The sequence below is a fragment of the Chrysemys picta genome, chromosome 1, assembly GCF_011386835.1.
Source record: "Chrysemys picta bellii isolate R12L10 chromosome 1, ASM1138683v2, whole genome shotgun sequence".
Classification (NCBI taxonomy): domain Eukaryota; kingdom Metazoa; phylum Chordata; order Testudines; family Emydidae; genus Chrysemys; species Chrysemys picta.
In genome coordinates this window covers 236,183,735-236,196,611 of record NC_088791.1, presented here as the reverse complement: position 1 = coordinate 236,196,611, position 12,877 = coordinate 236,183,735, and the positions used below count along the sequence as shown (strand labels likewise).

The 12,877-nt window shown below is 42.6% G+C and overlaps 2 protein-coding genes across 5 annotated transcripts in view; one reads left to right on the top strand and one right to left on the bottom strand.

The window, feature by feature from the left end:
- LOC101948437 (uncharacterized) overlaps positions 1 to 9,183 on the top strand; it is a 61,857-nt gene extending 52,674 nt beyond the window's left edge. The window contains exons 8-9 of one of the 2 annotated variants that reach the window (XR_006172319.2): positions 5,972 to 6,120; positions 6,953 to 9,183. Coding sequence is in view for 1 of the 2 variants with exons in the window: in XM_065580837.1 (XP_065436909.1) it covers positions 5,972 to 6,043 (72 nt within the window). In the remaining variant the exon portion in view is untranslated. Of the gene's footprint in view, positions 1 to 5,971 lie in introns of both variants that reach the window. The other variant, XM_065580837.1, reaches the window with a different exon arrangement.
- The window catches only part of TMEM131 (transmembrane protein 131), a 171,486-nt gene continuing 163,238 nt past the window's right edge, over positions 4,630 to 12,877 (bottom strand). For all 3 annotated transcript variants that reach the window (XM_042840820.2, XM_008167357.4, XM_024104406.3), the window contains 5 exons: positions 10,774 to 10,895; positions 10,592 to 10,688; positions 9,205 to 9,302; positions 7,058 to 7,221; positions 4,630 to 5,633 (listed from right to left, as the gene is read on the bottom strand). In XM_042840820.2, the coding sequence (XP_042696754.2) occupies positions 5,337 to 5,633; positions 7,058 to 7,221; positions 9,205 to 9,302; positions 10,592 to 10,688; positions 10,774 to 10,895 (778 nt within the window). In that variant the 3' untranslated portion in view covers positions 4,630 to 5,336. The remainder of the gene's footprint in view (positions 5,634 to 7,057; positions 7,222 to 9,204; positions 9,303 to 10,591; positions 10,689 to 10,773; positions 10,896 to 12,877) is intronic.

Here is a 12,877-nt window from a genome sequence, read left to right as displayed (position 1 = left end):
TATTCTGTCATGTTGTATCTTACCTTTGAAAACTGACATATTTGAAAGTACTACATTTACTTAAGCCACAGGGTGGTGCTGTTGATCTATATTTAAAGCTCTCTAGTTATTTGCTGTGCAGAGAGGAATTTAATTGTATTGGTCAAATCTGCTGAGTTAGACAAGATGTGATTTGCAAATCGCTGATTTAATCACAATTGTTGGTAGTGTGGGGGAAATTTGCCAGTGTGGTTTCCACTGCCTTAGGGGCTAAATAGCTGAAACTTCTCAAGGAGGCTCCACAAAGACACACACAGGAAAGCACAGTAAAATATTGTCGATTTGCTGCAGTTGTCTGGCAGCAGCCTACTGATTTCAGCAATATTCTATTCTGATTGTTTTAATAGCTGCAGTATAGATTTCTGCCTGCTATTATATGCTGACTTAGTATCACTGTATGTTTAATGGGCCTTGTTTTCATTTTAAATGGCTGCAAACATCAGTTGAAACCTTAGGGACAGGGCCCGACTCCAAAATTTGTAATTTTAAAACAAGCTGTATAATAATGACCAGATCTCCGTGGACATTGCTTAAGGCAGGGATTGGCAACCTTTGACACGCGGCCCGTCAAGGTAAGCTCCCTGGCGGGCTGGTTTGCTTACCTGCCGCGTCCGCAGGTTTGGCCGATCGCCAATGGGGGCTGCGGGAAGCAGCACGGGCCAAGGGATGTGCTGGCCGCCGCTTCCCGCCGCCCCCATTGGCCTGGGATGGCGAACCGTGGCCAGTGGGAGCCGCGATCAGCTGAACCTGTGGATGCAGCAGGTAAACAAACTGGCCCGGCCCATCAGGGGACTTACCCTGGCGGAATGCGTGCCAAAGGTTGCCAATCCCTGGCTCAAGGATTAACACGCTTCCACTGTGTATTTTGTGAGCTGGGCGGGGAAGAACACCGTAGCATCTTTTTGCCATTTGAATTCATCTGGCATTAAAAAGGGAACCTTCTTTTACCCACACTGCAATATTCACAGTCTGGATTTGTCACTTGCTTTAAATGCGCTCACTTGTTTTTTGCCGTTTATCTAAACTGTACAGTTTCCCTGTGCATTCTCTGTCCATTCACTTTACAAGCACTAATGAATTTAAAGCTTATGATACTGATTTCCTTTCTTTGTGCCAGGCGATGAACTGAGGAAATCTCTCACTGGATGTTTTCTCGTGAGCCGTTGGACTTTTCCGGAATGAGGGCCTGATCCTGCAAACAAAGTAAATGGCAAATCTCCCAGTGGCTTCAATGGGAGCAGGATTTGGCCCTGTGCAACCTCTAGCAAGGCAATTTTGAGCTGCAGATGCAATGAAGGGTCTCCATTGATAGATTTCTAGTTGAAAGTGGGGTTATGTACCAGTAACTGATTCTGGGGAAATATCATTTCATCTTTCTTCTCTGTACCATTCATAGCTGATTCTAGAGGCAGAACAATTTCAGATATTGGTTCAGCTTAGGGGCTGCAGGGAAAATCATGCTGTTCTTTCCAGCCTCACTCTTCATCACCAAGAGTAAAGATTGAAGAAGCAGAACTTAGCTGATATTTTGTTGATGTAAGACAGACTCCAGCTTATTCTTGCAGTGCAGTGGGCTTTGTGATGCTAACAGTGGTAAAAATCCTCCTTTCCTTTCAGTAACCTAAGTGGCCCTGTGTGGTTGAGGTTCCTCAAAATTCTCACTAAATCCTCTGGTGCACTTATGAAACCTAGGCCCTGTTCTTATATTTTACATGCCATGACAAGTCTCCAGGATTGCTTGCACTTGACCTAATTGTAGGGGATCTCTAGTTGATAAAGGAGCATTAACCTTGAGGAACCTCCAAGTGCAGCAGCATCCTGCTGATACTTCTGGAATGAGGGAGAGAGGCATTAGTCCTCTCTCTCCTCCTTCCATTACCTGTTTCTCTCTGTGTGATTCATATTGCCTTCCCTGCACTGGGTTTTAGCATGAGTAGTTTAGGAAGTGGCAGTGAGGGAAGTTCGATCACATTAGGAGAACAAGGTCAGGGGAGGAGACAGGATTAGTGAGCACTCCCCAGGGCCTAGAAACCCTAATCACACCTCACTTGCTCAGCTAGTCATCTCGAACTAGGATAAGATGTCATCTTCGTCAGGTCTAGGGCTCCTGGGGTTTTCTTCCAGTTTCCACAGACTGTCAGGCCATTAGATCATACATCCCTTCCCCAATGACTGCAATAATTTTGCAGTGCTATCTTCTTTGGATCTTGCAGCTCTCCCAACTACACCCCCCTTGGTAGTTTACTGCCTCTCCTGGCATAAGGGAAAGGCAGGTCAGAGGCCATCATCATCTTCTGGCCTGCACTGATGCCAAGATTGCAGTAGTCTTGATGATCAAAGCCACCCGACCGTATACGTGAAAGGAAGAAGGGTGGCCAGACAAGGACCTAGAAAAGGCATATCTTCCTAAGGACATGAGGAAGTAACATAGGCAATAGATAGGGTTAAATGGGGCCTAGGAAAGGTTAAAAAAAAGTGTTAAGGAGGGGAGGCTGCTAGAGAATAACTGGAATGCAGAAGAGTAAAAATGAGTAGGTGGGATGGCAGTGTCAGAGTTAATAAATATGGTCTTGTACTGTCAGCTCTAATACAGCACTTAAGGCACCAGCTAAAGCCCAGATGTCGTCATGCTGCTCAGTTAAACCAGACAGGTCAGTTTTGTTGTAAGCAAATTTTAGAGTGCCTTCAGTCAATAATTTAGCAGGCTAATGAGTTTCCGGGCTAGCAAGGTGGTTAGCACGGGTGCTTCTTGGCATGGTGATGCTTCATATGTGTGGTCATAAAGCTGGTGTAGGAGGATGCTTGATAATAAATCCTATCTCATCACTTCCCTTCCTGCATTTGCATGGGGTACATGGCCTGGGCTTCCCAGCATCTTCATGATTCAGGCAGCTGCCCTGGCCCTTTGAGTGATTTGCAGCCTGTATAAAAGTTGGCATAAATATTGAAGAGCAGCGCTGGCACAGCTATCCCAGGCTTACAAGTGCAAAAAAAAAGGTGGCTTAAAACTCAGCAATGGCTCAGGTCTACGCTAGGGGCTAAAATAGAATATGGGCTGTGCAGATGTATGTATACAAAACCCCCTCCCCCACCCTATTCAAGTATTTGTTTGACTACACTTTAGCGCAGGGGTCTCAAACATGCGGCAGCCCACGAGCCCCTCACAGCCCCCCTGCCCTCCCCCAGTGTTTACCTAGAGCAGCTCCGGGCGGATGTGCACCGGGGGGCAGGGCAGGCAGGAGCCTGCCCTGCCCTGCGCCGGGAAGAGGCTGGAATGTAGGGAAGGTGGGGTAGAGGGGCTGTGTGGTGCTGTTGCTTCAGGCAGCACTGCCAGCACCTCCGATTGGCCAGGAACGGGGAACTGCAGCCAATGGGAGCTGCTGGGGGCGGTGCCTGAAGCAACAGCAACACACAGCCCCCCCCCCCCCACGTTCCAGCCTCTTCCTGGAGCAGTGCGGGGCAGGGCAGGCACGCCCTGCCCCCCTGCCAGACCCTGACCCCCTGCCCTGAACCCCATCTCACCCCACACCCCTCCTGCATCCCCTGAGGGCAGAGTTGGGGTTGGGATTTCAGGGAAGGTATAGTTGGAGTTTGGGTGGGAGTGCCTGCTTTAGAATCTTCTCACTTCCTACTTGGGTCAAAACTAGAGGGAATTGAGGAAACATGCTAGGACATGTCAGTGGCTCTTGTCCACAGCATGCAAATACAGAGCTGGTGACCGGCTGTCTTGTAAATGGTTCAGTCTAGTTATCAAAAGGTAGTGGAACACAGTGTATGAAAGAATGGTTGGTGAACTCAAAGATCTAGCTGTCAGCCTGGACTCTACAATCCAGGAATTCCAAGGTTTTCTTGTATTCCCCTCCTGCATTTCTAAAGTTCCTTTTTCAGAAATTCATACCTCTAGCTTTGTCCAGAGGCAGCAAGAACAGCTGATACTAATGCCCTTCTTGTCTGCTTTTCTGCTCTTGCCAGGGAAGCATTGAGTAGCAGAGGTAGTCTCCCTTCTCTATGTTGTACAAGCAGTTGTAGGAGAGATTACTCTGCAGAGAGCACACCATGCGTGAAAACAAAATAAAGTGTATCTTTTGCTGCCTTTTGCAGCTCTTACCCCCAGGAAGCACTAAGAACATACTTGATTCACTGCTGGCAAAGGGCACTATCGAAATGTAGGAGTGAACTTGATCTGCAAGCGCAACACACACAGCTTTGGAGGAGCCAATGTGCCTAGTATTGCTGTCTAGTGACTGACAGGAAGAGCAGCATTACCAGACTAGAGGTGTAGCCGTTGCCGCCAAGCCGGTTGCTAGCAAACTTTATCACAGCTGGCTTTCAAAAGAAAGTTTACACTCAATACGTGTTTTTGCACAGTGTTCTTCTAGAGAGCAAACCTCCATATAGGTGACCTGCACTAATATAGTTCCACTGCTCTGAAAACAACAGCCTGCAATGGAAGGTGTTTCATGTGCAGTGGGGTTCCCGCTCATAAAGCCCACGTGCACAGAATGAAAATTGTCTTGAAGCCATTATGGCCAAACAGACCTATACATATGCAAATCTGCAGAGCCTGGAGCATAGAAATACAAGAGAGAGTTTTTGAAAAAAGCATTATTTATTTTAAAGTACAACCCAAAGTTGTATCTGTAAGAAATGCACGGGGTATCTTGTTTCTTTCACAAGTCTTGGCTATGTGCATTTCAGTTCAACTTAAAAATGCATTCAGGTTTACAAATGTACAAACAGCACAAAGTGTACACAGTCTTAACAGAATGAATTCTCTTACATTCAGCCATTTTTGCTCTTAATGTTTTTACATTCTTAGAACCTGTTAACAAAGACAGCCTTATTTTAAAAAAATACTCTGCATTTTTAGCACAAGGTGCTTTTTTAAAAAATTAGATCTTGGAGCATAATACTGGAAAAAAAATTAAAAACCAAAAACTGGTACTTTGATAAAATTGCTGCATGCTGGGACCATTTTCTAATTCAAATTGTCTCCCAAATAAAGAATGGCAGATGATAAAATATGAAACCAATGAAAATTGTTCCGATTTACAAATCTTAGCTGAAGTTTGGTTTGTCACCACACTGACTTTTTCAAGCTTAACTGCAATCTCACACTATCGTAATTGCAAGGTAGACTTTAAAAGGAGAAAGTGATGAAAGCAGGACTGGTTCATAACTTTGTTGCAAAAAGGGAAGAAAAAAGCAATGGTAATAGCCTGAAAATGATGTTTCAAAAATGGCATATTCAGAATTGGATCATGATCAGGATAAAAGTCCCTTTGTATAGCCTAATTTCAGTTTTCATGAGTATAGTGAGTGTTAGACCAAGGATCTGAGCTTCTTCTTCCGATTGTAGGGCTCCAAATTCGCCAGGGATTATAGGTCTGTCCCATGTCTTCAGCCGGGTTAGTAACACTGGCAACAGTAGATGGAGGAGGAGCGGGGGAGTTTTCACTACCCATGAGATCAATACCAGATAACGTATTTGCCGGAGTGGTGAAGGGAAGGGTGCTGTTGAGGTTACTTGACCAAATAGAACTGCTGAATGGAGTGGTGGTAGACCACAGGCTACTGGGATTGCCAAGGATCGACTGCAGTACAAAAAAATTGTTGGTTAGTTATAAACCTGTTAATACAGCATTAGTCTTAGTCATTGCTCTTTGTCTGGCAGCTTTCAAACTAATGTTTCCTTTAGCTCAGACAGGTTTAGTTATGAAATTGTCAGATGCACTGGACTTCAACATTACCTGAGCTTTCTACAGCCTGATATGTTTCCATATGTTAAACAATTACATACCCATGAATTCTGCATTTGAGGGCAAAAATTAAAACTCATTTTGGAAAATTAAGTAGTAACAACCTGGATTTTGAATCTCAAGATTTTCACCTTGAATATTGAAACTTCATTTCTGCAATTTTTCCCCCCCAGGAATGGAGGAGTCATCCCTGCTCCTATGTGAAACTAACTATGCACCAGCAAAAGGGAACTACCGAGAAGTGATTTAGGTAGTAGTTGCAGAGGATGCTGAAGTGTTATCAAAGTGACACTCTTATAATCTCTCCTATGTCACTAAAATGGTAAGTTAAACCAAACAGTTAAGGTTTAGCAACAAAAGGTGTGCATCACACCACCTAAACTCTTATATGAGGTAAACACTGCATTGAAATGGGGAGGAAACTGTACACAAACTAATTTCCCTGTACACTATAAGAACTAACTGTAGCAAAAGAAAAAACATGACAATTCAACAAAAACCCTTCCCCATTGCTGTCCTGAATGTTGGTCTTCATACTAAATGAGTAAAATATGGAGTGTGAGGATGAGAGTGTGGAGCTACCACTATCTGTCTGAATGTAGGATCTATTCTTCTTTCTAGCTAGCTAGCTATATGACCTGCGTGGTTAAAGTCAAATGGTCAGCAAAGACTCTATCCTTCAGTTTCCAATTTCTTTCTCTGTGTTATGGCCTTTGTTTTTAAGCTGCAGCGTTAGGAAAATCTTCAAGAGTGGGTATGAAAACATCACATGTCTTGGACTGCAGTGATTTAGAGGTTGGGATATTGGGGCTACTAAGCAGAATCAAGATCTGCCAAATGTCACCTTGGCTGTTCTTAATTGTGCATGAAAGCAGGAGTAGCAGCTTTACAGGTGATAGAGCTAATGCTCCTGGCTTTTGGTGCAGGATAGATAGCAGCACTACGGGTGTGTAGGTGCAATGCTGGAAGTGCTTGGGTACCAAACAAGTGATTTTATAAAAATTCCAGGTGCTTCCACCATTGCTGTAAGACCAGCCCTAAGACAAGTATTTTGTGTAAAGCAATATACAGTGATTTATCTGCAGGTGAGCTGATCTTTTTCATTGGTTTTTACAGCACCCATATGATTTTAATTATTTTTTTTTATTCAACAGCTATTTTATTTTGACTATGTTCTTCCTTGTCAACTCTTCACTTGAAGATTGGATGAACTTTCAGCAGCACTCAATTAAAAAAGATTATATAGCCTGTGTACTTACTGCAGTTGTGTGAGTTGGGGAACCTGAATTTGTTGGCCAGGAGGGTACAGGAGCGGTAGCCGAAGAGTCCCAGATGGATGAAGGGATGTTACTAACTTCACTCCAGTTTCGCTGCATATCCTGGCCATAAGCAGATCGAGGGAGCCCAAGTTTGCTGAAAACCTCTAAAAAGGAAAACAAATGAACAAAGAGCACTTCACATTTCCCATGATATTTTAAACACAATATTATAGTGTAAGAGTTTCCACAGTGTAGTGGATACCAATACAGGGGGAAACAGATAGAAAAATAGAGAAAGCTCATGTATAGATCCTATCTGTTGTACCAGATAGGGGAATATCTGAAAAACTCATCCAGCGCAATCCTGGAAGCTTGCTGTCCACAGCTGACATCTTACTGGAACCAAGATCATACTTAGAGAAAAAGTTACATACACACACACACACACACCTCTTCAGTGCTTTTCACAGTACTGGATATTAGTTCATTAGTGCCAGGAATCGGGATTCCTTGCCAACATCATTGTGGGGTGGTGGTCAAGTTTATGTCGGGAATTCTTAATGAATAATAAAGAATAAATCCCAGAGATGGAACAGGTTAAGGTGATGAAACAAGGTCTCAGGGATCACATTTGCAGCATTACCTTCTCAGTTACAGCTGAAATAGAACAGGTTTTTTCACTGCTGTAAAAGAATGTCAGAACTGCCATACTGGATAAGACCCACAGTCCATCTTGTCTGGTATCATTTTTGAAAGTGGCCAACACTACGTGATTGAGTGGAAGGTGCAAAAACCCCACAGTAGGCAGGTATGATCTCATCTGGTCTCATCCTGATCCCCAATAGCTCGAGACTGATTTAAAACCTGAAGCATGAGGGCTGACTCTGTCCCAAAACACTGTTTCCATTAACTGCTATAACTCTGCATAGTCTTGTTGTCCAAATAAGCTTCCAATCCCATTTTGCCTCAATGACATTTTGTGGCATCAATAGTTTAGGATTCAAAGTCCCACAATCTAATTATTAATTGAATGTAAAGTGTTTCTTTTTATCAGTTTTGAAATTTCTACCATTTGGTTTCATTGAAAGTCCTCTTGTTCTTTTGTTCTGAGACAAGGAGAACAGAAGCTCATTATCTCTCTTCCATAGAGCAGGTGTTATTTTATACAGTTTTTACATCCTGCAGCTTTGGCAATCTGAATACTGACACATGTAGTTTAGAAAAAACTTCCCATAGCTAGTTACCTTGCTGTTGATCTCCCAATAGCCTATTAACTAGTATTTTTGGAAGCAGCATTTCCTGTCACTCAAAAGAAGCACCATACTACCACATGAGAAGTCAATCTAACACAGCAAGACCCAATGGCATAAATCCGAGACCTCAAAGCTTCACAGCAGAAAACCATTTGAAAATGTCAGCTTCAAATAAGAGTATAATCTCAGCCTACTTTCTATTCCTAACCAAGTGAAGCAACAAACATCTGTTGTCTTTCTTTGTCCACTTTAGGACAGTCAAAACCAGAATGTTACTGTCGCTACAGTTTCAGCACATAAGTAATATCAAAATAAGTTGCTATTTCTTCTGGGCTTAGATATTAGACCATCGGCTCTCAACCTTTCCAGACTACTGTACCCCTCCAGGGATCTGATTTATCTTGTGTACCCCAAGTTTCACCTGACTTAAAAACTACTTGGTTACAAAATCAGACCAAAAAAAAATACAAAAAAAGAGTGTCACAGCCACACTTACTGAAAAATTTCTTACTTTCTCATTTATACCATATAATTATAAAAGAAATCAATTGGACTATAAATATTTTATTTATATTTCTGTGTATAGTATATAGAGCAGTATAAACAAGTCACTGTATGAAATTTTCATTTGTACTGATGTCGCTTGTGCTTTTTATGTAGCTTGTTGTAAAACTAGGCAAATATCCAGATGAGTTGATGTACCCCCCTGGAAGACCTCTGTGTACCCCTTGGGTTATGCATACTCCTGGTTGAGAACCATTGTATAGACCATTCCTTCCCCTTAAACAAAAAAACTGAAGAACTATTTTTATTTTTCCAATATGGAGAAAGGAATGAAGAATTTTTCACACTCCACTAACTATTATTTACTAATTTTAGTGTTAAAAAGCTCACCTCCAGTTAAGTTGAAAGAATTTCCAAATGCTGAGAATGAATTGAGGGGTGTGAAGTCAGGGCTGCTAGGGTTGCTGATGGGACTCCACAAACCAGAACTAAACATACAGGGGGAGGAACAATACACAAAAGTTAACACTGAAATTGTATCACTAATGATAACAACTTAGTGCTATACATATAAACATTGTGTGGAACAAACAGATATATTGTTAGGCAGTACAAGTCGAAATAGGAGACCACGTGTAAAGAGAACTGAAGTGACCAAGTATTTTAAATATATATTTTTTTAATTTTAACTCATTATTGCACTCAGTTAATTTAGATTTCTCTTATTTGGCCCTAAGTATTTCAGTTAGCCTTTTTGCTTACTTCTCTGTTGGCACCTGTCTTATGAGAGATAAACCTCTCTGGAAATAGAGCAGATTAGTTAATTGCTGATACAGTTATAACAAGTGCACGTTTGACAATAGCTCTTTCGCTCAATTTCTCAGAAGTTTTTGGTGTCACAATCTAGGAGAAATTCTCTGCCAGCCAGTGAAGTCTAGGTTCTAAATTATTTGAGAGATCCCTTAAAAGAAAGCCATTCAATTACTAAGTCTGTAGTTTCTGGATTTAAATTTATTGAAAAGCAGATAGGTTAACTGGGATCAATAACAAATGGGGGGGGGGGGGGAGGGAGGAGCTTGGTCAGAAAAGCAGAAGCCTAGTTGATGTCTAGTTCTTACTCCATAACAGTTACTAGATGTGTGACAAACACATCCTCCCTCAGAGCTCATTTTCTCCCATTGCTCTAACAACAACGTTGATGTAACATCCATTCCCACTTCACATAGGTCACGCTGCCAACTGGGGAGTATCAGTTAGTCTGACTACACTCTGCTTCTGCCCTCAACATTGGGAAATGAAGTCACCATTCCTGTCCTCAAGGTTAAACTGGGAGAGGTAGAGCGTTGCACTTGGTTCCCCTGCTCTGTGGTCAGAAATTCCACCTATAGGCTACATCAGGTGAACCTAGTGCATGCTTCTCAAGATGCTGAGAAAGCCATGTGGGTTCCCTATTTTTTGGATGGGGACGAAGACAGAGTTGTCTCGCAAAGGGAAAAAAGAGTTAAAGAAAGGATAAGAATCAGATGCCATGAAGGACACTTTCCCCTACTTCCAAGTCACCCATATAGGTCTGAAACTTGGACATGCTAATGATACTCATGTTTAGAAGGTCATCTTCCGATATCCAACTCTAAAATTTTTAATAAAAGAATCCCTTCTAGGAACCAGAATGAGCTCCTCTTAGCCATGCAGAGAATGCCTCTGTTGACTTCATGTGTATTCCCTATGGTTTTTATATGGGTGGTGAGGGGATGGTTACTAGAAGTGTATTAGTTACCTGTCAGAGCCATCGCTGTCAACAGGTGTGTGAGAAATGCTGATATTGCCAGAAACATCTGCTTTATTTGGTGAAACCTTTGCTAATCCACTACCACCTGCAACAATGAATTCAAATTAAGTAAAGCAATGAAATGGTACAAGAACATCATTCAACATTGTACTCCAAAACAGTGCCATTACCTGGGCTCTTGTCGTAACCTGCAGCTACAGCAGCAAAGGTGGGATTTCCGTTCCTGCCAGGGAGAGAGGCTGCCTTTGCCAACTTGTGTTTGATACCGTTAAAGGGCTTGCTTTTTGTTTCACTGGGTGGGGGAAAAAAGGTAAAATGTTGGGATTCAGCACATTACTACAAAAGGAAGTTCTCAGGACTAGTATTTAACTGGCTTTGCAATTATATAAAGTTATTACAGAAATAGCTTAGTGACCTTTTTGACCAGAATACAATACCGCACTAGCTCCCAAAGCCCAGTTTTTAATTATCCTGTTGACATTTAGATCTGTGACTAGAACAACCAGATGTCAATAATTTGACTAAATAATCAAACAAAGGAATTACTATTGAGTGATAACAAACACAGAGGCTCCAAGCAGCAGCATTGCTGAGATCTAGAGGAAATTCATTAGTTTTCTTAATCTGGAAGAAAAGTTTGGTTAGGCAGGACCTAGAAAATAAAGGCAAGAAGGTTGAATTCCTACAGAATATGGAGGACCACCTTGGAGGATGAATTAGTTAGGATGTGGGGTGGGGGACAAAGGTAGGTGAATGGAAAAATTACTTGTAATATACAGGTTGCAAAAGATCATCAGATTTGGGTCCATGCTTCTAGCTTGGATGGAGTAAACTTTCTGTAGCTTAGAATTCTAAACCTAATGGTTCCAGCAGGAGGTGTCATTTTCTGCCCCACAATGCAACCATTTCTAAATCCTAGTGCCTCCTGCCATTAGCTGCTTTGTAAGCAAAAGGTGGAAATGTACAGATTGTGAAAAATCAAATGGATTACAGAATTTTGGGCTCTGAAGGGAGGTGCTCAGTGGAGCAATGATCTAATATATCCTTCTGTCTTCAGCAAATGTTACAAGGAAAGTAATTTTATTTTCAAAAGATGCCAGCTGAAATAGGTCCCCACTCTTGGAGACTTAATTTCCAGAGTATTTCTCTCAAAAAATTTTTAGAAGTAAACATACCTGTATGAACAGAAAAGTGACAAGTACAAGCAGAAGCAAATATACTGCAAGGTAGCAATGAGCTTTATTCAGATGAACCTATCTTAGAAGTTACTTAATGAAGGGATAAAATACATCAAGAGAGAAAGTTATACCAGAAAATAAGGCTACTGTGGAGTGGGAGACCTGGAGCACTGCTCGTTCAGAGAATTCCTATAGCACTGCTGGGCTAAGTTTACAAGCTTGTGGTGACATAGGCCATGCAGTAACACCTCATAGAAGCACGCAAGTAACTTCATTTGGCTGTCCTCCAAATCTCACGGTTAAATGATTACCAGATGCTGGGGGCATGTGATACACTCCTCTCTGACTAACCCAGGGGTCAGCAACCTTTGTCACGCGGCTCACGAGGGTAAGCCCCCTGGTGGGCCGGGCCGGTTTGTTTACCTGCCACGTCCGCAGGTTCGGCCAATCACGACTCCCACTGGCGACAGGAAGCGGCGGCCAGCACACCCCTCGGCCCGCGCTGCTCCCTGCCACCCCCATTGGCCTGGAGAGGCGAACCGCAGCCAGTGGGAGCCACGATCGGCCAAACCTGCGGACGTGGCAAGAAAACAAACCGGCCTGGCCCGCCAAGGTGCTTACCCTGGCGAGCCGCATGCAAAAGGTTGCCGATCCCTGGACTAACCATAGCACATATCTATAAAGTTACAAGTCTAAGGAACAAAAATATGAGATGCAGCCAGCCATTTGATATGGCTCTTGGAAACAGGATAACCTAGTGTATCAGGTTAAAATGAAACAGAAAACTTAAAGCCCTTTCTAAGGGTTTTTAGGTTTCACTACAGATGAAAACTTCAGGACCTGTTTATGTTTAGTTTTCGTAGAAGAGCCTTGCTGGGAAGGCATAAAGGCAGAGGAAGAAAGTTGGCTGGATAACTGATTTAATTAAGGTGGAATTTAAGCACTGCCTTTGAAAGGAATTTAGGTGCCTGAACATCCGAAGTATCCAGTGACTCAAGGGGATGTTTTAGTAGCTTCCTAAATACCATGTTAATATCTTACAACACCTGGGACATTTTAGTGGGAGGTTTTATATGCAATGAAGTCCCTCACGAGA